Source organism: Trichoplusia ni, chromosome 11, assembly GCF_003590095.1.
Source record: "Trichoplusia ni isolate ovarian cell line Hi5 chromosome 11, tn1, whole genome shotgun sequence".
Lineage (NCBI taxonomy): Eukaryota > Metazoa > Arthropoda > Insecta > Lepidoptera > Noctuidae > Trichoplusia > Trichoplusia ni.
Genome location: NC_039488.1, coordinates 12961462 through 12985781, shown reverse-complemented (window position 1 = coordinate 12985781; position 24320 = coordinate 12961462). Strand labels below are relative to the sequence as shown.

Genomic DNA, 24320 nt, shown 5'->3' with positions numbered 1-24320 from the left:
TTAAGTTAATAAAGACACTTGGAGTATTTACAAAATAGTTTATTTCAAACACACTATAAAACTTAACATACTTACATAGTAAATGGCATTTATTTTATTCCTTAAGAGTTTATAGTAATATACTAACAAATGCTCGATTTTAGGAATGTGTGTCGATTCAAAACAGCTTAGTCATCTTGCTGTCTGGCTAATCATACTATATTAGCACTTGTCGACATAAAAATAGGATTGTAAATCGTGTGTACTTAATTCATGCAGTTGTAAAATTTTAAATGACTGTATATACTTTTTAAACTTTGAATACATTTGTTACAATAACAGTGACTAACACAACAATATATAATATGCTTAACAACTAATGTGATAACGTTATTCTTATATACAAATTTAATATCAAACAAGAGACTGATTTTTCATCTGTTTGAATGGCAGATGATAATTTTGTAAACATTTTTCTTTGAATAACAATCATAATTTTTGTTTAAACAACCAAAAACATAGTTTATTATCCATCTCATTCTATCCTTAGGATTTCATAATGAGAAAGAAAAAGAAAGACAGAAACTACACTTCGTTTTTGTGAATTTCACTTAATATATATTCGAGAGCTGCTTTATTCGAATAAATTTTACAAATGTTCAACATATGTACGTAGATCTACATACTTAATAATATTGGTCCCTATAAGTATTAGTGATAGTTCACTAAAACATTAAAAATCAAGTCTATTAGTGGAAATCATAGAAGGTATATCTTTTTAAACTTACTCCATTTGTAATAACATAATCATTGTTGTTCAGTAATGAAATATGGTGTAACTTTTAGAATTGTCCTTGTGCCTCTCGTTTTAACGAGGGTTGTCCGTAACGTATTTTACCAAGAAGGTAAAATACAAAAAATCACAAAATGAGCTTAGAAAACAATGTTGAAAAAGTTTAAATTCACGCAAATGCTTTGCAATCACATACATTGGTTTTTCAGTTACACCAGTCACTAGACTTTTTGATCCTCATAACTGAAGGTTACAACTACCATCAGCTTTGTTCTAAGTTATAACAAATGAAGTAATACATCTAAGATGTAATTCGTACTGGTCTCCTAAGAGTACCACATGAGGGTCCCCTGATGGTTGAGCCGCACCCTGCCGGTGGCCACGAGCCGCAGCGCGCGCGGGAAGGCGCGGTGTTCCGCCTCATGGATGCGCTCTGTCAGGGTCTCCACTGTGTCTTTCTGTAGAACTGGCACACGCTCTTGTAGGATAATTGGTCCGGTGTCCATGCCCTCCTAGAATAAGTAATTGAGTTTTTAAATATGTGCTGAAATTTTTTTGCTTAGTAGTTAACAAGAACTTTGGTCAGAGAGACAAATAGACACTTTTATATTTTAAGAACGCAGAAAGCGGAGCTAAGAGTTTGAAGCTCAGCCAGAAACTGTCCACGCTTGGCTAAACGCACCAATCGCTTTACCAACTAAGCTACCGAGTTAATTGATGAACAGCTCCAATTCGTCCATTATAGTGTCTCGTCTTATGACAGACGCCATAAAATAGTTCACCTGCTTCTCCAGTTACTCTTTCAGGGCCGCGCTCAGATTTAATAAAGCCCGAGGTTTTGGCAAAGGCGAGGACGGGGCCGGGACCCCATAGGCTAGATTTTTAACCTCATGACAAAATATCTTAGTACTATTGACATATACATATACAACTCACATCAACGAAGTGCACAGTACAGCCGCTCTCACGATCGCCGGCGTCTAGACACTGCTGCTGCGCGTGCAGGCCCGGGTGGCGCGGCAACAGCGACGGGTGGATGTTCAGCAGCCGCCCGTGCCATCTGGTAGGAGGACACGGGTTACATTATAATATTGCTACTAACAATTTATACCAATCCATTAAAAAATTACCAAATGTGAGTACGACTTTTTTTTTACAAAAATTTATATAATACGAAAACCAGTGTTTTGTGTACTGAGCAATCAAGGTCGTTCCTCAAGGCAATTACTGTAGTATATTATCAAATCTTAAACTAAGCAAAGTCTGTGTTATAAGTACTAAACAGCTCATAAGCCTACGTAAATATTTCAAGATATACATTTTATCTATACTTCTATACTAATATATAAAGCTGAAGGGTTTGTTTGTTTGATTGTTTGTTTGTTTGAACGCGCTAATCTCAGAAACTACTGGTCCAAATTGAAAAAATATTTTTGTGTGAATAGACCATTCATCGAGGAAGGCTTTAGGCTATAAACCATCACGCTGCGACTAATTGGAGCGAAGATACAATGGAAAATGTGAAAAAAAAACAAGGCAGGTATAAATCATAAATTATATCTTCTACCCACGGGGACGAAGTCGCGGGCAACAGCTAGTTTATTAATATTTAGTAGTAGCACATTCTTTTTTCTCGTCCCAATACTAACTTTTTGACGAACTCGCTGGACAGGATCCTCATGTAGCCAGCCAAACAGACGATGTCTATTTTATGTGCTTCTAACGCCTCGGAGACGGCTCGGTCAAACTCTTCCCGGGAAGCGTAGTCTTTATGGTTGAACACCTGCAAACAAATTATGTTTTCAATAGACGTCATTTTGAATGGCCGGCTGGTCCGCTGCATAATCCCTACTAATATTATAAATGCGAAAGTAACTCTGTCTGTCTGTTACGCTTTCACGACTAAACTACTGAACTGATTTTAATGAAATTAGGTACAGAGATAGAGTTGACCTTAAGAAAGAACATAGGATAGTTTTTATCCCGGACTTTTGAAGAGTTCTCTTGGAAACGCGATATAACCGACCTCCACGCGGGCGAAGCCGCGGGTGAAAAGCTAGTAATGTATAAAAGCAGAAGTAGCGAAGACAATGGAAAATCTAGTGTTGATTGGTCACTGGTGACTGACTCTGACTTTATTACGACAGGCTTAGAGACTCCAGGCCCTTAACAAGTAAGGTGCTAGGAAATAATTTTCAATTTAAGCACACCAGCTTTTTTCTTCTGGTCTATAAGAGTTGTATCTTTTTCTATGAACAAATCCTAATTTGTATAATGGATGTTCGTTACACTTTTTGTTTTAACAGCTAGACCAATGTTGACACTTTGCATCGACATTTCGGCCTTTATTCCACGAGAAATTCCATGGGTCGGAGGTAGTATAAAACATAATGCTTGTATTGACCAGTGTAGGCACGCCCGCCTTCTCGGCCCGCTGCAGCGCGTAGGCGTCCCTCTTGTTGGAGACCACGAGCGACACGTCCGCGCACATGCACTGCGCCGCCTCGCGCGTCGTGTCCATCAGGGCCTGCAGGTTGCTGCCGTTGCCCGACACTAGCACTGCCACCTACAGCAAAGTAAAGTAATATTTATGTCAAACAATTTGTCCTTGAATTCGATGCTAATATAATATCCAAAGCTGTAATGATATAAAATCCATTACTTATATCCAAACTAAGTAAAATTTGTATTATGAGTACAATAAGTTTGTAAACATAATTATACATTTCTAAATACGAACTCAGGACAAATGATCGTGCTCACCAAACAACAAATTGCCCTGGGTATTTATCGAACCCACAAACTCCATCTCAATCACTGAGTGGGACGTACATTACAATATAAACAAAATTCTGTTTGTATTAATGTACGATTACATTTATAACGAGAACTTTTCAGTCTATGTTACCTTTTTCTTAGGCAGCAGCGGCATCCGCCTTGTAAAGTCCATGGCTGAAGCGAAGTTGTCGACGACGACGCGAGCGCCGCCGGGAGGCCGCGCTTGTATGGAACCGATCACCATCGCGCCGAACGCTCGGGTCACGTTCATTACCTAAGGAAAACATTCATTGGGTTAATTTGTGCAACTGACAGTAAAACAGTATATTTTGAAAACAAACGCCGCCTACTGTACCTAACTTAATTTAAATAATCCCAAGTTATTACCAGTTCTGAAAGATGACTAAGGTTGTTGTGCGTTACTGACCTGACAATGCTTTGAATTTGTTAATCAAAACGATTATTTTGTACTGGACTTGCACAGTATTGTCGAATCTTAAATTTAATTTTAGCTTACGTCGGATGTGGGAAACAGCAATGGTAAAATATTTTTATGTGGTAAAAAACACTTGTATTATTATTATAAATGGTGACTTACATGTGCCTGGTCTTCGGGTGACACGACCAGCACCATGCCGATACCGCAGTTGAAGGTGCGCAACATTTCGTCGTCTTGTACTGAGCCGGCGTCCGCGATCCATGAGAATACCTGACCAAAAATAAATAGTATTAGTATTTTCGTTTACTAACATTTTACAAAATATTTATTATGTATGTGTATAATTAATATAATTAGCAGTCTTGCTTGAAAAAAATTCAATTTCTTTTATGAAATCATCATGAGTAAACCGTTGCATCATTTAATAATGAATCAGTCTCGTGATAGTAACTTTAAAAAAAATGAGATGCAATTCTTTCTCACACCCAACACTTGGTCGAGAATCTTTATAACGAGTAATTTTACTTATAATTCTTCTTGCTGTGTCTACTAACACTAGACTTTAATGACATATCTTCGAATATGTGTACATACTTGCATAAACGACTGTACTTTTAATGCGTATTCTAAATACAGTTATTAGAGTATAAACTAATGATAACATTGTATGGGCCATCTGTTTATAAGTACGTAATGTATGTATACAATCTTACCGGGTGCACATGCCACCAGTGCGCGTTGAGCCGAGCCCGGACGGCGTCGGGGATGACGCGCGGGATGTTGTCGCGTAGCCCGCCGCCCGTGATGTGCGCTACGGCCTTCACGCGCCCGCTACGCAGCGCTGGGAGCACGCTACGCACGTAGATGCGCGTAGGCTTGATTAGCTCCTCACCTGTCATACAAGCATTTTTACTTGAATCTAACCCATAACATTCACAAATAAAGTCTCTTAGTAGTGTAATAGTTTCTTATATCAGTTTTGTACATTCAGAAATTACCCCCTACAACCTCACAAACTTTAACCTTTTGTAATATTAATATTGTTTTATGTTCACTGAATACATAGTCCCGTCAATACAGACATAAAAAAAACAATTAGCTTTATTTATTTATCTTTATTTATTTAATAATTTATGTACACACACAAGAGTTCTTAAAAGTAACATACATAAATATAAATGATGTACAAGGGTACTGTTATATTTATATACTGTCATATTCGAATAAATAATCACTTTCCATTATCTCATTGTCATCAAGTCGTTAATAATATGAACTTACCTAAGGTCAATCCCTCTTTGCTGAAAGGTGCTTTGTCATTGAGCGTGAGTCCCGACTTCTTCATTAGTTTGTGGATAAGACTGAAGCCGTTGCTGTGCACGCCGTTGGATGGAAGACCAACGATTATGTCACCAACCTGCGTACAGAATATTTGTTTTTAATTGTAAATACTCGAAAACTTTCTTATTATGTAGTTACTTTTTCGATAATCAAATTATGTATGAGATTGTCAGTTTTATCATTAATGGTTCCTGTAAGAGTTTTTGTTGTATATAATACCTAGATCAGTTTAAAGTGCCATCTGCGAATCAAAGAGCTATTTACTTTATTACATAACTATAATAGTATTGCAGGTACACATACCACGATGTCATTGATCTTGGGCAGTATGTGTGAGCGCTCGACCACTCCGAGCGCGAAGCCGGCGATGTCGTACACTCCGGGCTCGTACATGCCCGGCATCTCCGCTGTCTCACCACCTAAATAACAAATAGAGAATGTTAGGATATTGTTCATGTACAGTGTAGACTTACACGTTATTAATTTTGGTCGAAAAATCAAATTTGATTTGAAAGATCTGCCCTTTTTTTATTAATATTGAAGATTTTTTTTTCATATTTAGACGAGAAACTTGAAGTTGATCACGAGAGTTACGTCATTCAGGTTCTTACTTAATTTTTATACTGTTATAATCTAAACGCATAACTGGAGAAACACAGATGATGCTGAATATACTTAACGCATTGGTAAAGATCATGGAAGGATTTCGGATAGGCGTTCGCTTAGCAATGGGACATAGTGGGCTCGATAGCAAAAAAAAAGGCCAAAATACACACCAATCAAAGCCGCCGACGCTTGCCTGCAACCTTCAGCTACACCAGACACGACATTCCTGGCCACGTTGACATCCAACGCGCCGCACGCGAAGTAGTCGAGGAAGGTGAGCGGCGCGGCCCCGTTGCACAGGATATCGTTGACACACATGGCCACCAGGTCGATACCGATGGTACTGTGCTGGTTGATCTTCTGCGCTATCTTCAGCTTGGTGCCCACGCCGTCAGCAGCCAGGACCAGGACCGGGTCCTGCATCATTGAACCAGTCTAGCAGAAGGTTCCAGAGGACGCGGTCGTGAATTTAATGTTAGGTTAGTTGTTCAGAGTGAGTTTTTGTATTGTTTAAGTGGATTTAAAAACTGGTTTTGGATTTTGTCATATTGAAAAATAGTGAAACGGGTTTTGCATTTAAAATGTGTTAGGTTGGATAAGGTCTTTTCATGCTATTTTTACGTTTTACAATAAATTTATAAGTTCGATAAGATCCAATAATAAAAAGGTTTTAGATACAAAATCCATATTTCAAATAAGAATTGATCATAATTTTACCTCATTCTGTTTAAGTAAAAAATACTTAATATTTTTAATGTTAGTAGATTTTTTTTAATGACAATAAACATACTAATGTAAAATCTTGCTATGGGCTCGGTAAACATACCTTGTACTCTTCTTCTACGGCCTTCAACTGGAAGCAGCCGCCAAACCCGCCCAGTCCGCCGAGTACTCCCTTGCGAGACGTAGACCTGTCATAATTGAAAAAAAGAAAGTGGTAGTGTTACTATACAATTAAGTTTATATAAAATTGGTTTTACGAACAATTCCGTCCGAGTGCTCTGAAGATATAAGTTAGGCATGGCAAAAATTCATCACGCATCTTCATTCCGCTTTTGCAACATATTTGCATATTATTATTATTATTCTAGCAGGTTTTGTTTGTAGTTGATTTCAATGTCTATTCGGTGTCAGGGGCAAAGCTCATCATTGAACAAATAACAATGACATAATAACAATATAACTCTTTGTCTAAAAATAACTACAACCTTTCATACATACATAAGTACAGGTAAAACTCAGAACCTCATTGTTCGAGTCGGTTAAAGCACTAAAACCTCCTGAATATAACAAATACTTTTTCTTTCAAAACCGCATCCAAATTGCTTCAACCAAACGCGAGATAATCGCGTACAAACATACATACATACATACAATCAAACTTAAAACCGCCTTTTTTAAATCGATTTAAAATATAAACATACCTTGCCAAGGGCTTGATGAGGGAAACCAAAGAGTCTCCAGCCTCAATGTCGACTCCACTGTCCTTGTAAGAGAGGGACTTCTGCGGGAAGCCGCGGTCGCCGGTCACGTACGGCGATGTTAGTGGGTGCATCGCTTCCTTGAAGTTGTCTACTACGACTTGGTGACCACCTGTTTAATAAATATGTAGGTTAGATACCTTGTTTTTTTGTCTTAGCCATGTTTCTCTGACAGCTTGAGTAACCTGTGTCCACGCTCTTCACTAGTAAACTGAATGAAACTTCGATATATCATCAAATATGAAAAGCCCCGGCGGTAAAAAATTTCGCCCCCCACTACTTTTAACACAAGCCCATAATTCACCTTTAATGCAAAATAAACTTAATCCGTTCAGGAGCTATGAGGCCTACAGCCAGACACGTCAAACTTAACCCCTTTTTTTGAGTCCGTGTTAAAATTAAGGGTTAAAAACCTTTTCACTACAAACGAGGTTATAGACCTCACATGTCTGAAGTAAGTAGCCCTGTACCATACTACATTATCTACACTATTACAAACTAAACGATTTAATATTCATATACACACCTTCCTTGCCAATATTCTCGACAGTTCCAACAATAGCGATCTCTCCTTCTACTGTCGCCAACAGCTCCTTAGCGCAGACGGGGTCCACGATGACCACCATGCCGACACCGCAGTTGAATGTACGCAGCATTTCGAAGTCGGAGACCATGCCTGAGTAAATAAGCTTTATGTTTATAGGCGTAAGGTTTAAAATGGAATGTTGGGATAATAGTTGGATTTAATATGAGAAAAACTTGAACTTATTTTCTAACCGAAAGCGAACTAAGCGATTACTTAGAATATAGATCAAATGCAAAAAAAAAATGGAAAATGTGTAAAATATCTAACTAATATTAAAAAATATTTAAAAAACGTCAAGGAGTTGGAGAACTCGCCAACTAAAATATAAATAGATTAAGAAAATTAAGATTACATAAATTAAAAAAATATTAATAAATTTACCGTAGTCTATATTTGGTCATCTAGTCTAAATAAGGTACTAGAAAAGACTAACCTTTAGCTTGCAACCATCCGAAAACCGGTTTAATATTGAACTTAGTAGCATCGAGCTTCACTCTGATCCCTGGCGGCAGGATCCTGGGGATGTTCTCGAGCAGGCCTCCGCCGGTGATATGCGCCAGGCCTTTGATGAGGTCCTTCTTGATGGCCGGGAGTAGGTCGCGCACGTAGATACCGGTGGGGACCAGGAACTCCTCGCCGTAAGACTTGTTTGTGGTGCTGAAGGCGGCTGGCTCATTGTATCTGTAGGGTGAGTGGATAAGATACTGTCATTGTTTAAATGTATTCTGTAGCTAAATTTCGTATAGTTTCGTTTAATATAGACATTTTTGAAGCAGTCAAAAGTCATTTAAGACTTAAACTTAAGAAAATAATAAAATATAACATTCTTTACTGTACACCATATAATGACTTGAGTGACATTAGTTACAAAGCGTATAGGTACAATGGCTATCCAGGTCCTAGGCACTCATGCTATAAGGGCAGGCTTTAGTGTCGGAACAACGGAATTGTTTGCATGTCACCCATGCACCAACTCTTCTGTTCTCTTTTTGTTTGAAAACGGCGATCGCGTCTTCATCGTCTACTCATTCTACGGCTATTTGACCCCTCTCCCCCTAAGGATTATTTACAAAAGTAACAAATAGCGTACCTATGTCCAGTCTCCATCATGATCTTCTGCACCAGGCTGTACCCGTTGCTGTGTACTCCAGTAGACGGCAGCGCCAGCACCACATCGCCCGCCCTGATCTCCTTGGAGCGCGGCAACTGCTTCAGGTTGTCCACCACGCCCACGGCGAAGCCCGCCAGGTCGTATTTGCCTATCTCGTACATTGAAGGCATTTCGGCTGTTTCACCACCTATGGACAGAGAATGAAAATGTTAATTCGTATTTCAAACTGTTTTAATTTGGCTTTCTACGGTGCAATTGATTGAGAACATAATTGTAGCGATAGAAAACGTTGTAACAATTAAGATATTTGGGAGAACCTTTCTGGGAATTCTCATAGAAATAGAAAAAACAATAGTTTTCTGTAGTTCGGGTAGTTTACAAATAAAGTCACAACCAAAACTTCTCCTACACTATTCCTTCACCTTCACAACATAATGGAAATCAATCCTTTACGACAGGTAAACATTTACCAAACTCATATACTCCTACTCTTTTCTCATATCCCTACCTAACAAAGCACAGCCGGACAGCACGCAGGCGTCCGCGATCCCCTTGACGATGGTGGTGGCGACGTCCACCTGCAGGCGGCCGCACGCCATGTAGTCCAGGAAGGCGAACGGCTCCGCGCCCGCGCACAGGATGTCGTTCACGCACATAGCCACGAGATCCTGGCCTAACGTGTCGTATTTCTGCATTATTTCTGCTATCTGTAACAAAAATAATGTTTTTTTTTTGTCTAATTTTGCTAGTATGTTTTTGGAATAATTAAAAATATTCGCTTTGAGAGTATGACCACGCGACGCTATATTTTAAGATAATATAAATAACTGATCGGCAAATTTTGTACCGCTTAGTCGATGATACCAACACAGGCAAAAATATGAAAATAATATACAGCGTGGCGCTACAATGGTAACATCATTAATGTCACCATTGGATCGTCACGCTGTATAAGTAAAAATAACCTAATCAATATGTTGTTAAAAATAATACTTATCTTATCATAAAAAAATAGAATGTTTTTTTTTCTTTACATTGCATTTTTCAAACAGCGCCACCTATCTCCAACCCTCATTCAACACCAATCCACACTAAAAATTCTCACCTTAAGCTTAGTACCAACACCATCAGTCCCCTGCACCAACACGGGGTCCTTGAGACTGGGGTCCATGGCGGATAGTTGGAACAGTCCGCTGTAGCAGCCGAGCCTGCCCAACACGCCGCGCCGGTGCGTGGCTGTTGCTATGGGCTCGATCTGACGGACCAGCGTCGCGGCCGCGTCGATATCCACGCCGCTTTGCAGGTATGACAGCCCATTGATTCTGAGTAGACAAGTTCGAGATTTATTTCGTTAGGTATAAGGTCGTTTTTGCTAATTGGTGCTATCTAGTGTACTGAACTAGGCTTATTTTCTGTAGCCACGTTACACCCTCTTGGGACACAATTTTGTTAACCGAGCACTATTTATACCTTATAAATGCGTAATGATCGTTATGCCAATGTAAATTGGGCTACTGTTCTATATTTTATGTTTACCATTATACAACCACATGCTTATATAAAGTTCATCACACATGACTATCTTAGTGCATTTTTATGTACACACAGCAATACTTAAAGCTATAAAACTAAATAATTATAGGCTTGCTTAATGAAGTAACACATGCTTTGCCAAAATATAGTGAGGTACAATGTGTGAGAAATTAAATATCAAATGCATGAGCAAAGCTGAATATATTGAGCATGCATAACTCATTACAGCGTTTCAACTCTTATTTATACATTTTTGGTCAAAATAGAAATTTAAATCTGTTTTCAGGGTGTTTTTTATATTTTTTACTACTTGAAAAAGGTGATTCTCAATCTTGTAATGATTATTTTTTTGCAAAACTAGAACATGCTTCATTTATAAAAAACGTCAGATTTTTTTAAATCTGCATAGCTAAATAAATTAAAAGATATTTTTCCACGGCTATGTAGCATGCACATTAATAGCATATTATTTTTTATCTGTGTAACAGTTACAGACGTTTTCAGGTGATACTATAATCAAATGTGCCTACAAATTATGAAAACAATCGAAATGTTTATGAGAACAATGAGAAAACAAAAACAAACAAACAAATGAAAACAAAACGTTTATTTCCAAAAACAAAATACAAAATGATTGTTCGAAGCGACTCTTACCACTTTCCTTAACGAATGCTAAGATAAATGCAATAATTAGGAATGTTCCCGAATAATGATATAACCCGTTCATGGTTGTTTACATGCTGAAACAAAATATATATTTTGAATGTCTGTATATTGTATTGAAAGAGTGCAATTATGATGTTAGTCAGGGTTATTAAATGATGTAACAGTTTACTAACGCGTATTTATCGGGGTAGCCCGACTAGTTTCGGACCCAACCGGAGACCAACAGGAGGATCCGGAGACGCGGCGGGATCGCGAGTCGGGCTACTCCGATAAATACGCGTGAGTACATCATTTAATAATGTTTCATCTTACGATAGTCACTATAAAAATGTTAGTCATGATGTTACTTACGGCAAATTATAGTTTTCTTCCGTCGTCATATATATGGATTAAAAACTTTCTTTTTTTTATATTTAGCCGAGGGTAGTAAAGGAATGGATTATGATTTTTTATTTTTTTGCGACATGAACCTTACGGTATTTTCGTGCATGGAGGCATCAAAAATGGCGTATTGTAACAATTAACGTGAAGGGTGTTTCCATAGGAATTTCAATTAGCTTAGTTGATAATGTATATTAAAAAATATGTTTATTTCAAATCAAATTCAAAAACACACTTTGACCTAAACAAAAGGTCTAGGAGTGGGAATTGAACACATTTCATGACCGTCAAGACAAAACCGTATGTAATTACGTACTTGGTGAAGGCCCTGTGCGCGATGTCCTTGCGGTAGTGCGCGCCGGGGAAGTCCACGAGCGCGGCGGCGGCCGTGGCGGCGGCGGCGGCGGCGCGCAGCGAGCCCGCGCGGGCGCACGCCAGCAGCACGCGCCCGCCCGCCGACACCAGCGAGCCGTTGGCGCCGCGCGACACGCCGCTGTAGAACACCTCCGTGCCCGGCAGGGACGACACTTGCGTCAGCCCTGCACGTGTACAACCATGATACATAAAAACAACTCCCGCACAAAACAACTCCTGCACTAAAGAATTTAATCCTTATGTTGCAGAGGGTTGAAACGAACATTGAAGGCACATGTATAAAGACACTTGGACCAGGACCGAGTTTTTGCGAATCAAACAAATACCTGCTACATACGAGGATCGAAAACGCGACACGTGGCGCTCAGTGAGTTTAACGTGGTCAGTTCAATCATTCGACTATCCGTGCAGTCGTTATAGTCCATTATAGTAACTAGTCGAAAACCAAAAAATATTACAAACACAACGTTCCAAACAGTTTTGCATAAGTATGTTGTGTGGGAAGCCCACACAACATACTTATGAAGACACACAAATAAAAACATAACAAAAACGTCATCGGGATTTAACGCGTAATACGTAGCAGCACAAACATAGGTAAATACACATACGTCATGACACGGAACTAAACACACGTGCTATAACTTTATCTATATAATAAACACGGGTTAAACCTCTACATCTTCCATCACATTACCTATGTACCATTTAGTCTTAATATATTATTCCTTTTTGTACAGAACTACATACATCTAAAGTAATCTAATCAATACGTACCACTGATAACGCATCCCTTGGTGTAGGTCTCCGGGTATCCCTTTGAAGCGATCACGACGCCGACAGATGACAGTTTTGTGTTCCAGGTCACTTGTAATTGTTTAAGTGTGCCCTCTACGCAAGCCTAGAATAAAAGAAAAAGATGAGTTTTATTAACGAATCAAAGATTTAACAGACAGTTTATTAACCTTAACTTTATATAGGTCAGTTGAAAACCAGCGTTAGGCACACTGTGGCCTGGCTTTTTGGTGAAATGAGAATCTTAATTTCTTTCTTCCTTTATGTAAATAATTCTCCTGTGCGTGTATATGTGACTAAACTTGACCTATACGGCTAAATCGATTTAAATGAAGGCTATTTTATAATGTGTATTTGGAAGGCGTCCTGTATTGTTTAGATTCACAAATCAGCACGACAGAACGAAGGTCACCAGGTCAACTAGTTTGTTTATAAATATAATAGAATAAAGGATGAATAATCAATCAACTCAGCCGCAGCCTATCGAGGTCCACCGCTGAACATAAGACTTCCCAATGTAGCGTTTCAACTTGCCAAAAGGATATAGCAAAACAGAATAAACAATCTCTTGTAAAAGGAGAAAATACGAGACACAAAGCTTATTTAATATTTGCCACAACAAGAATTTTAGCAGGTCTTAATTATAAGAAGTCATTTTTTTTAGTTTTCATTATTAGTATAACTATACCTTAACTTTTCATTATTATGAAGAGTGTGTCTTACCTTAATAACTTTGTAGAGGTCTGTCTCGAGCAGTGTCATGAGCACCTGTGTCTCAGGGTCTCCGAAGCGACAGTTGAACTCCAGCGTCATGGGACCAGACTTGGTCACCATCATGCCGGCGTACAGCACACCTTGAAAGATAGAAAGGTATTGTCAGAAAAATATAAAAAAATGTAGCCTTGCGTAGCCTTTGGTTACAGCTGTATGCTGTATTATGACTATTATGAGAGCATTAATCGTCTTTATTCCTTGATATTTTTTCACTGAAAAACTATAGCGTTGCTTATTTTTGAAAATTTGAGTCAGTTCGTAGATCGTTAGTCGTTCCTATGGGCTTCAAGGGGTAAATGGGTTCATGTTTTAGTGTTTTGGTTTTTAGGGAGCCTTTCAACAATGCTGATGCCTGACAATAAATCCGTCTACTGAGCGACTAGAAGCGTCTTCTATCAGTCATGACGCATAATATGGTCTGAAAATTATTTTGGTATGGTATTTTCACCAGTGGTCAGCAAAAAAACACTTTAAGTAGATACATTGTTGGGTTTATTTGAGCTATGTTGACTCTAATAAAAAATTACGTTCAAAACCATGACACTTAATTACCTATTTTTCCTTTATCTCCAATACAGCTGAAGTGTTCTCACATGCTACATTATATTAATGCGTGCGACATTTTTAAGATTAAAGGAACTAGGAAACCAGGACTAAAAGAAGTTTTACGCACATCCTTCTTAGACTTATTTCATTCCGAAGATTTTCGGAAGATCAATAAATGGCCGGAACGTGCGTTGCGTTTATCATTTTTCTGTCATTTTTATCACCAACGAATATTGGTCCCCCAGCGGGGATGACCTTATGACTTAAGCTGCGAAACCACTCAGTCGGCGCGTGAAACAAATAGTCAAAATAACTTAGACCAAAATAATGTTTTGACTAATAAGAAAAATAATTAATATTATCTTTATTTTCTGTCTGACCTATAACATAACGTTAAAAACAAGTCAGTCATGATGTAACACCATGTATAACGTCATTTGTATAGGTATATTGAATTAAAAATTAAATTACAATATATTTATCTATAACGGAATGCCTTGGCAACTGCAAAAGAGGCAAACAAACAAACGCAATACTAAAAAACAATTGCTATTCGATTGTAGAACAAATAAAAAGGGGCCTTATCTTGTTAGAGATTGGGTGTATAATCGAGTAACATTGTTGTTAATTTAGATGATCGTGTTTATCTATTGATGATTCTGCGTCGGTGCTTGTCATAAACAATAACGGGTCAAATGCCATTGACATACGTAATGCCACGGTTGGTTTGAAGCGTGACGTAAACGTCCTTAGTTTTGAACAGTTGTTGCTTATGAAATTTCGTTGCTGTCCATTGATAAGATGTTCTCTATTAACTAAGACTACGATCTTACTATGAGGACAGAAGAGATTGGAGTTCATTTTATTTTATCATCGTTATCGTCAAAGTCACCACACTATGAGAGCCAGCAGATGGACGGCGTCGCCGTGGGAGGCCTAGGAAGCGGTGGCGAGACGAGCTTAACGTTTACCGCACGGGCTGGTTCCATGAGGCCCAGGATAGAGAATCGTGGAAAGATTTGGGGGAGGCCTTTGCCCAGCAGTGGGACACAGTGGGCTAGTTAAAAAAAAATATCGTTATAGTTATCAGCGCATAGTAATCCAAAAAAAAAGATCAGCTGATAGCTGTGAAGGCTACTTCATTTTTGCATAGACCAGACTTTCTAGAGGAGAGCTATAGACTTTTATTCCCAAAAGTAGAATTGACTATGTAAGTGGACGTTCCTGTAGCTAAGACTTTCTCTAAATGTAGTTTTATTTCATATCCTTAACGGACGATCAATATGACATAAATCTACTACTTTAAAGAAGCTTAGATTAGGATTCGTTTTATAAACAATGTTGGCATTGAACGTTGACATCATTTGAGATACATGGAGCGCTATTGGTTAATGTTATGAATTATTGTTTTAATTGTAACATATATTATTAGGGTTTATTAGCCAAAGGGTAAAGACGGAACCCTATTGCTGAGCGTCCGTCACCAAGACGTATCTCATGAACCATGGTTCGTTTAGAAAGTATGTTCGTTTAGACAGTTCAAATGTTCACAGACGATGTATTTCTATTGTAATGACAAATCTCTTTGTAGTTACGAAATCTCTTTATAGTTGTATCGTCGTTTACTAATCTAGGAATATGTAAAATGGAGTTTAAATTTTTGAATTGCTGCTGTTTGTGCAATTAGTGACTATTAATTATTTTCGCTTTTGTCCGTTATCACATCTGCGTAAATATCGCGAATCACAGTGAAATCAAAACTCTCTCAGACTTTTGGTTTTTGTCATAGATATCTAACTTAGTACCAAGTTTGATCAAAATCGGCTCAGCAGTTCTGCAGTAAAAGTGTAACAATTACAATATTAGTCCGAATGATTAAGTAAATAACAAATATCGTACATCGTTTAGTCTTACAATAAACGTTTGTGTTATAACAATATTATCTAATGACCTTTGTTAAGACGTTCCCGCGATGATGCAAGTCCCAGTTTCCGGAGCCAATGCTACATTATATCATATCGTTAGATAGAGCTTAGTAAGTAGGAAATGACCGAGATTATTTAACTGTAAGCGTATCATTAAAAGACTAAAAATAAGATGGATATTTCCCAAAAATGGATTTTAAATAATGCTGTCCGAAAATCCTTTATGAATTATTTGTTCACCTATTTCCCTGTCACGTTAGTCATATGTGACACATTTCTATTGTTTAACTATTGTGTATATTGGCGAGACAGCGAAGTAGTTAAGATTCTTTTAGTGTAAAACGATGAGAATTTTCAAGGTTCATCTCGATTGATCGTCACTTAAAGGAAAATAATGTTTTTATTAATAAGTTATCTGTAAATCAACAACCTTAGTCTATGTTTAACAGCAAAATGAGCTCAAATCTGCAATTCTAATTAAATTAATTCGATAGCTTGCAGTTTAGCAAACTCAAACAATTTTCAATTGCTGTTTAAGTAACTTCATTTTTTATTAACATTGTATGTTAATAAAAAATGAAGTTCTCCTTAGTCTAGTCCTAATCTTAAGTATTGCTAAGTAAGACCTTATCCTTGAGGACTAAGTTCCAAATTTGTTTACCGCCCTTACGGATAACCTATGACTTTAATTTAAAACATAGGAATTTTCCAGTTGACCACTTGTTATTCGCGACTCCGATAATAATGTATAGAATTTCTTGTGTTAAAGAATTTTTCATTCGATTCGCGATAAGGGTGACGTCAGCGCCATCTTCAATAACATTCGTGTTAGTCGATTGTCATACCGCTTTGAAGTTTATTGTCAGAAGGGATAAGCTTAGAGCCATGCCATTTCTTAAATTTGCTTTTTTTTTTAGTTTTTGAAGAGAGGAGTTGGCAAAAGACGCCGCTCTACATGGCGTAGAAGCGAGCGGCGCCTCATTTGAACAAAAGTAATAGTCTTGGTCTAAGTTGTGTTGGTAGATCCCCCAAATGCAATTGTTACTCTAACCAGTTCTTCTAAATTGGAATAACGTTTTAGAATCGCGCACTTAATGTCACTAATTCTTTAATCTCGCGTTTTTTTAAGCACCTATTTTGGACTTAGGTACTAGAAAGAAAAAAATATTTTTACACTAATAGGCTCTGAGGCAAATTATACATGCCAGAACCTTGCAAGACTCTATTGTACTTGGGTGGACTTATTATAATTTAGCTGTAAGTGATGATATTAAAAGGAAATTATTGGCAGCGTTGTCTCAGTAGCGATCGTTTAGCAGCTATCATATTATTAAAGCGAATTCTTAAACGAAATTTAGGTGTTTTGATCATCTCTAGAGTAATTCGAAACCGATTAGTGTGATACAAAGAGGTTTGACGAAACCGGTTCCCGAGATGGATCGATCAAGTGCGTGCAGCCTGCTCAGCGACAATAAAACACATTGATAAAGAAGATAACTTTTAACACTAGACACTGAATAAAAGCGATACTTAATCGCTCGATATGAATCGACATAGTTTATAAAATACAGATAACGGCTAAAGATGGCAGAGTGCATATTTAAGTGAACACAGGCGGTACGAACCCGTTTCCATTGGATATACACGCAGATAAATTAGACAGATACTCTATTTATCCATTTCTAGAAGTTTACGTACGGTGTTTATTCGTGTAGCGGAGGCATGATAAGCTGAAGAGAAATATAAGAAACTAAATTCTTGGGACAACTACATTATTAAAGGAGTTTTTATTTATTTGACCTGGGAGATAATTTGGTTATTAAAATTATCGTTGTTTAGATGTGCCTCTACTTAGCACTAACAGTAATAGCCTAGTCATAGTCTTGATTTTAGGCTTGAATACAATTCGTATCACACTCCACTTTTACCCGAAAAAAACGCTTATAAATCTTAAAACAAAACGACACATCTAATCATTTACTCACCAACATATTTGATGCCCTCAGCCTTCAGTCCATCAACAGCCCGCTGTAGGACCTGGTCTTTCACGTCCAGCAGCTGGTCCGGCGTGATGAGGGGACAGGGACAGTAGGCCCCCATGCCCCCCGTGTTGGGTCCCGTGTCGCCATCGCCCACGCGCTTGTGGTCCTGTGCGGGGGGCATCACGGACACTGTCTCGCCATCGGTGAAGGCTAGGATCTGGAAAGGGGAAGATATTAATGTCTGTACATATTGGAAAACCGCAGAGCAGATATAGAATAAGGAATATTTAGAGAAGGTAGTTATGCAGTTCTAAGAAGTATTAGGGTACATATTTATAACTGGAAAATGTTGAAAGTATGAAAATTCATTTTGAAATAGAAATAGTATGATGTATTAGACATTAAGGGTATGGTTGAGAACAGAACAAGAACTATACTTAACCTAATTTTGATGTCCTGCATGCTACGGTATATTATCCTCAAATGTAGTAATGCTTAGTATCATTGTCACATGATTTGCAAAAAATAGGCGAACAACGGAAATAGTTTTTTTTTTAACTCGAGACATTTGAAAGAGTTTTCACGTGTTCGACCCCACCGTTAGATAAGGCAGACGAGTTAATATTAGTGTGATTACATAACAAAACATTAAAAACAAAACCAAATCGTGTAATACGCTCAAATATCATCCGTGACCTTTAAATTCACGACAAACAACTGTGTTTTTTTCATATTCCCAATACTAATTATAACGGCCACTTAAATCATTCCGTTATCGGATATGCCAAAAAATGTGTTTAACTGACCCCTGTTATCACATGTTGGTGTCCATTGTGATATCTTAAGAATGTGTGGGGTACTTGTTTATGAGGAAAAAACAACAATAATTTTAAACACCATAATTTTTCATTATTATTTTTGTTGTACATACTTTTGTATTATGCCAAAAATCGTATCTGATGAAGTCCCCAAAAGATATTCTTGTCTAAAAATCAAGAGCTGTTTTGCTAGTGGACCCCAATCTCACAAAGCAGCAAATAAGTTACAAAGTTAAAACGAAACCAAAGTAAACCCAATTAAAACTTTTAAGTATGTATATAGCAGAAAAAGTGTAACTCACCGAAACCTCATCTCCCTCCAGCAACTCCTCAATAACAACAGTGGAGCCAGCAGAACCGTATTTGGAGTCGGTCAGGATGTCGTCAACAGCTTTGCAAGCTTCTTCTTTGTTAGCTGCTACCACCACACCCTTGCCGGCGGCCAGACCTGAAGCCTTGACCACAAGAGCCGGGTAGGAGGCGCTGGAAAAAAAATTAAGATTATCAGTCGACGTTTGTAGTATCAAGGTGAGTTTTCTTCGCAGCTACGTGAAGATTGTATCGCAATGTTTTTCTTTAATTTTCCCCATTTTTCTTCCTACTTTTAGTATTTAGCTTAGCGCGTATTGTATTTTAAGGGTCAGTTATATTTCGATTTACGCGTGTTAAACGGATCGTTATCAGATTGAGGCGTTATTTTTGTTTTGTTTACAATTTATGGTCATCCTTGTGACTTTGACATATTACGTTTTATTGAGAATCGGACGAAATCGAGATTACTGAACGAAGTAGAGAATCGCAGATAAGAAACTCGAGTACCTATAAGGTTATCAGAGTAGGCCCTAAAAGGTTTGCATTTAAACATCTAATTCTTGTAAGGAAAATATGCGTGGCATTTTGATGGTTTAAGTCAATAGAGTAGAAAATAAAGTTGATTTATGTTCACATACAATTTTATATTACTGTTACGCGTAAAAAAAAATGAGGAATTATATTCTGACTAGCTGTTGCCCGCGACTTCGTCCCCGTGGGTAGAAGATATAAGTTATGATTTAGGTATACCTGCCCGGTATTTTTCACACTTTCCATTATATCTTAGCTCCTATCAGTCGCAGCGTGATAGTTTATAACCTATAGCCTCCCTCGATGAATGGTCTATTCAACACAAAAAGAATTTTCAATTTGGACCAGTAATTCCTGAGATTAGCGCGTTCAAACAAACAAACAAACTCTTCAGCTTTATATATTAGTATAGAAGTATAGATAATATATAGAATTTAATAGGGCGGAATATAGTTAGCGTACCTTCAAAATAGATCGTCATTTTCCATAAAGTAATTAAGTCAACAATCTACTCTTTGTCCCAAATCCACATCGATAGTCACAGGTTAACTGTATATAATCACAATTACGTAAGGAAAACGATAATTATATTTATCGAAAGTCTTTATAATAGTAAACAAATGTAATCGAGAATTTGAAGGAGGGCCTGGCTGGTGCTGCGTAAATCAGCATAAATCAGATGATAGGCGAGGTTACGTGACTTTCGCGGAGAGTACATGATAAGATCAGACCGAAACTGCTCTATAGACAAAACATAGACCTTTTAACTCATTTATTTAAGTCAAAGTTGCTAGGGCCTGTTGATTGGTATATATTCATGAGTTCATGAACATGTCTTTTAATATTCTTCCAGCAGTAATAATGATAAATTAAGATGAGATCCCGTGCATTATATTACCAGCCTAAATGTCCCACAGGTACAGGACTCTGCCCAAATAGAAATTTAATTTAAGCAAAATACGTATCCAATATTTTTTTGGAAATCTGTCGTCTGACGGTTTTTTTTGGTTTGTTAAATACCCTATTGACAAACTTCGACTTATCAAACGGAATTAGAAGTGGCAAAAAATGTGAACGTCGCAGAAAGTAAAGCATGTCTCAAATGAACGTCTCAAGTCATTTGCATCGGGGATTAAAAGATGTTACAAACAATCTTACGTATTAATAAACTCCTTGGCAGCAGCAGCGTCAGTGAACGACTTGTGTCTCGCTGTCGGGATCTGATATTTGTTCATGAAGGTTTTCGACCAGTCCTTGTTGGCTTCGATCTCGGCTCCGGCTTTCGTGGGCCCGAAGCATTTGATGCCTAGTGGAGTGAGGGCGTCCACAATGCCATTGGCTAGTGGGTCTTCTGGGCCAACCACTACGAATTCTATTTCGTTCTCTTTGCACCATTTTGCGATTGCCTGTGAAAGATATCTAGATTTAGAAATGAAGTCATTTGCATTTTATCGGAAGTCTATGCAAGAATAAGTAATAATAATAAAAAAAGGATCTTCTGAGCTTTTTTAGAATTATCCTAATGGCATAGCAATCTCGACTTTTAGGATAATTTAGGGTACAGTTTAGTATACCGTTAACCTTAATAAGCTGCTCATATTTTTTTATTGTTTTCATAGAAGATTGAACTCAAGATATAGGAAGTAGTCCCTATAACATAATTAAAGTTTTATTTTAGAATTTATGCGCATCTTCTGTCTTTGTTTCAACATATTTTTGCTTAGATGAACCAGTCAGAGCAACCACTTATTATATATGACGATGAAAATCACTCATAAAAATTATAAAAAGTGATATTACTAATTACAGAGTTGCATATCGATCTGCTCACCCCAGCCAGTTACATGTATTACGCCATGTTTTCTTAGCTTATTTCGATTGACAAATGAACTTGCCCCGGCCAAGTACTGAACTTCACGATACGAATGGCTCGGTGGGGTTATCGCGAACACGAGCGTCTATTTAAATCTATAAACATTTGTTATTTGTCCGCAAGGTATGCTTGTGTATCGTAAATGCGTAATTAGGACCCCAGTCTTTGTCTCTTTATTTATATGAACCATTAACCTCAGTCAGTTGAGTGCCTCTTAGACAGCCTTTCCAGTGCGAGATCGGCGTCAAGGAACAACACTGTTACACTTGCGCAAGTGGTTGCAAACCTTTTCTCTTTGGTAATGCGGGGGAATCCTCATTGAAATGAGGTCCCCCGCGTGAGGGACCGGGTGGTGCCAGAAACTTACTATCTAAACTAAACCGCCGTACGTCATTCGCGTTTTGGTGTCGGTGCATGGCAATGCATTGCAATCCTTCATACAAAGTTCCCGCACACTTGCAGGTTACAAGACCTACGACTCGCTAATGATAATGCAAGTGCTATAGCACAATACTGGTCGCATAAACTTAAAAATAATCGTACCCTTTTTACGAAAATAATAATAAATCTAAATAGGTCCTAACGGTTGCAATTGCAATTAAGAAGGGTAAACTGAGTTCCATATTAATGGCACATATACTAATCACAATTTAAAAAGTATAGTCAAACTTCAATATAGAAAATAATTTCTCAAAATCCATAAGATACAGATATTTTTTTATAGTCTATGGATCACCTTGCTACTGGACAAAGGCCTAAGATATTCATAAAATAAAATTACTCAAAGGACTAACAAAAAGATCATTAAACTTCAATATCAAAAACGAAGTTCAATAATCTCCAATGTTTAGTAACTATCAATTTATCACAACACCTTCAATAAGTCCCAGGGATTTTTATCTCAGTAGCTACCCGACCGATACCCTGTTGCTAAGCACGCTAAAGCCCGATAAATTATAATTATAAGCACATTTTGTACGTGTGACAGTAATCTAAGGTCATCGACACAGTATCTGTAAGACTAGATAGCTTGAGAAGGTTAGGGAACATCAAATTTAAACTTTTGTGTTACTAAGTTGCCAAGTGTAAATGCTCCATAAGTTGGGGTTCATGATAAGATAAGAACTTTAACTTGTTAAATAAATATGACTTAGCAGTGAAAGTGTGGGTATAATATCAAATTAAATTTAAAATCACTCTGGAATATTGAACATACATTATTCTAGGAGAAAATTTATTTAATTACTTTTAAGTGTAAAAAAAATACAAATTAGTCAAGAGTTTATAGACCTTACCCATTATAATGAGTCAGTTTGAATGGAATTTTGCTTAGGTAAAACTTTTTTAAGGATTTCACGCCTAATTTTAAAAACTACACAATTCTTTCCCATATTGGAAGATTGGATTGGTCTGCGCCCATCAGTGGGCCTTTAAAAGCAAGTTTATTTTACCATTTAATAATTCAAGAGTCCCTAACAATCTGCTACATACTTCATTATAACTATTTGATTCCACTATATATAAGTACTATTGTGTTAAATAAATAAAAAGAAAAGAAAGAAAGAAAAACTTATCTTTCTACTTACATAATTTATTGTAAACTAATATTTGTTATCTTATTAAAATAAGTTATTGGGATATGATATATTGAAAGATAGAGGAGTATGGCATAAATAAAGGGAGGCCTATGCCCAGCAGTCTCATTACTCAAGGCTGATGATAATGATAACATCTAAAGGTCTTATTACATCTTGAATAAATAAATTCAACATTTATGTTATAATTGTATGTTCTAATTGTTTGATATCTTCTTGGCATGTGTTGTAAATTACATTGACCTTTATTCGTTAATTTAAAAATTAAAATCTATATGAACAATGAACAAGTTTAATTTCCTAGTTCTCAATCAAATACACATGATTTCCCACAACTATGTAGTACCCACCTTAGAAAACAAATTTAAAGAATAATAAAAATGTACCAAAAAAACTGTTAACATATTTTCATATTCTAAAAATATATTCTGAACTGAAAAACACACCTTCATGGCTCCAAATTCCTTTCTGTACTCTGAATGGAATTAAGCAAGACGCTAATTCCTATTGCTACAGGTATAGAGTTTTTGCAACCTTTCGTATAGTTTTCCAGACTTGGGCCGAAATGCCTGTAGATGACTGGTATCAATAAATTCATCGTTACAAACCCAGTTGAATAGTTATTTATAATTTAATAAAAATATATGTATATGTATTTAGTGCGTCCAAAAGGATACTATACTTTCTAATAAGAAACTTACCGGATAGTCTTTGATATCGAGCTCGACGCACTCAACCTTCTTCGTGGTCGCGATGCCGACACTGCCCGGCGCACAGTAAACTTGTTGCACAAACGGCGAGTCCGCCAGCTTCCAGCACAGCGCATGCTCCCGCCCGCCGCCGCCGATCACCAAAACTTTACCACCAGACATTACGTTGTTTACTATAAAAACTTAGCCTTAATGTCACGTGTCGAAACTAACAATTAAACTCAATAAAGAAAATTTTAGGTAGTTTATAATACTTATAGATAAAGCCGATGATAGTTAACTATCATAGCCTAAGACGCAAATGAGTTTAATTAACAAATAACATTTAATTAATATTAAGACCCCTCCGACTCCGACACGCGCAAACTTTTAAATGATTGACGTTGTTGA

General features: G+C 37.4%; 1 protein-coding gene across 3 annotated transcripts; it reads right to left on the bottom strand.

The window, feature by feature from the left end:
• Positions 1 to 24: 24 nt before the first annotated feature.
• Positions 25 to 24320, bottom strand: LOC113499068 (trifunctional purine biosynthetic protein adenosine-3). 3 transcript variants are annotated; one of them, XM_026879406.1, is made up of 24 exons: positions 23922 to 24320; positions 20911 to 21158; positions 19212 to 19392; positions 18095 to 18308; positions 13588 to 13718; positions 12847 to 12970; positions 12011 to 12233; positions 10220 to 10436; positions 9623 to 9821; positions 9094 to 9301; positions 8437 to 8684; positions 7944 to 8093; positions 7361 to 7529; positions 6763 to 6847; positions 6107 to 6371; positions 5634 to 5749; positions 5271 to 5406; positions 4703 to 4881; positions 4149 to 4259; positions 3681 to 3824; positions 3177 to 3338; positions 2422 to 2555; positions 1709 to 1832; positions 25 to 1284 (listed from the first exon to the last, which is right to left on the bottom strand). In XM_026879406.1, exons 1-24 carry the CDS (start codon positions 24090 to 24092, stop codon positions 1099 to 1101), a joined length of 4125 nt encoding a protein of 1374 aa, XP_026735207.1. In that variant the 5' UTR covers positions 24093 to 24320; the 3' UTR covers positions 25 to 1098. The 3 variants fall into 3 exon arrangements, with proteins under 3 accessions (XP_026735207.1, XP_026735208.1, XP_026735209.1); XM_026879407.1 differs by having other exon boundaries at positions 6107 to 6353; XM_026879408.1 differs by lacking the exons at positions 25 to 1284; positions 1709 to 1832; positions 2422 to 2555; ... (12 more) ...; positions 9623 to 9821; positions 10220 to 10436 and adding an exon at positions 11236 to 11387 and having other exon boundaries at positions 23922 to 24312.

What these genes read in the sequence shown, in the direction of transcription:
- LOC113499068 (XM_026879406.1), bottom strand. Translation starts at nt 24,092, where the DNA reads ATGTCTGGTGGTAAAGTTTTGGTGATCGGCGGCGGCGGGCGGGAGCAT. An exon ending in AGCGTCGGCGGCTTTGATTG is followed by an intron (nt 5,750 to 6,106) that starts GTGTGTATTTTG and finishes TTTGTTATTTAG; the next exon opens with GTGGTGAGACAGCGGAGATG. An exon ending in TCCAGCGAGTTCGTCAAAAA is followed by an intron (nt 1,833 to 2,421) that starts GTTAGTATTGGG and finishes TCCTCCTACCAG; the next exon opens with ATGGCACGGGCGGCTGCTGA.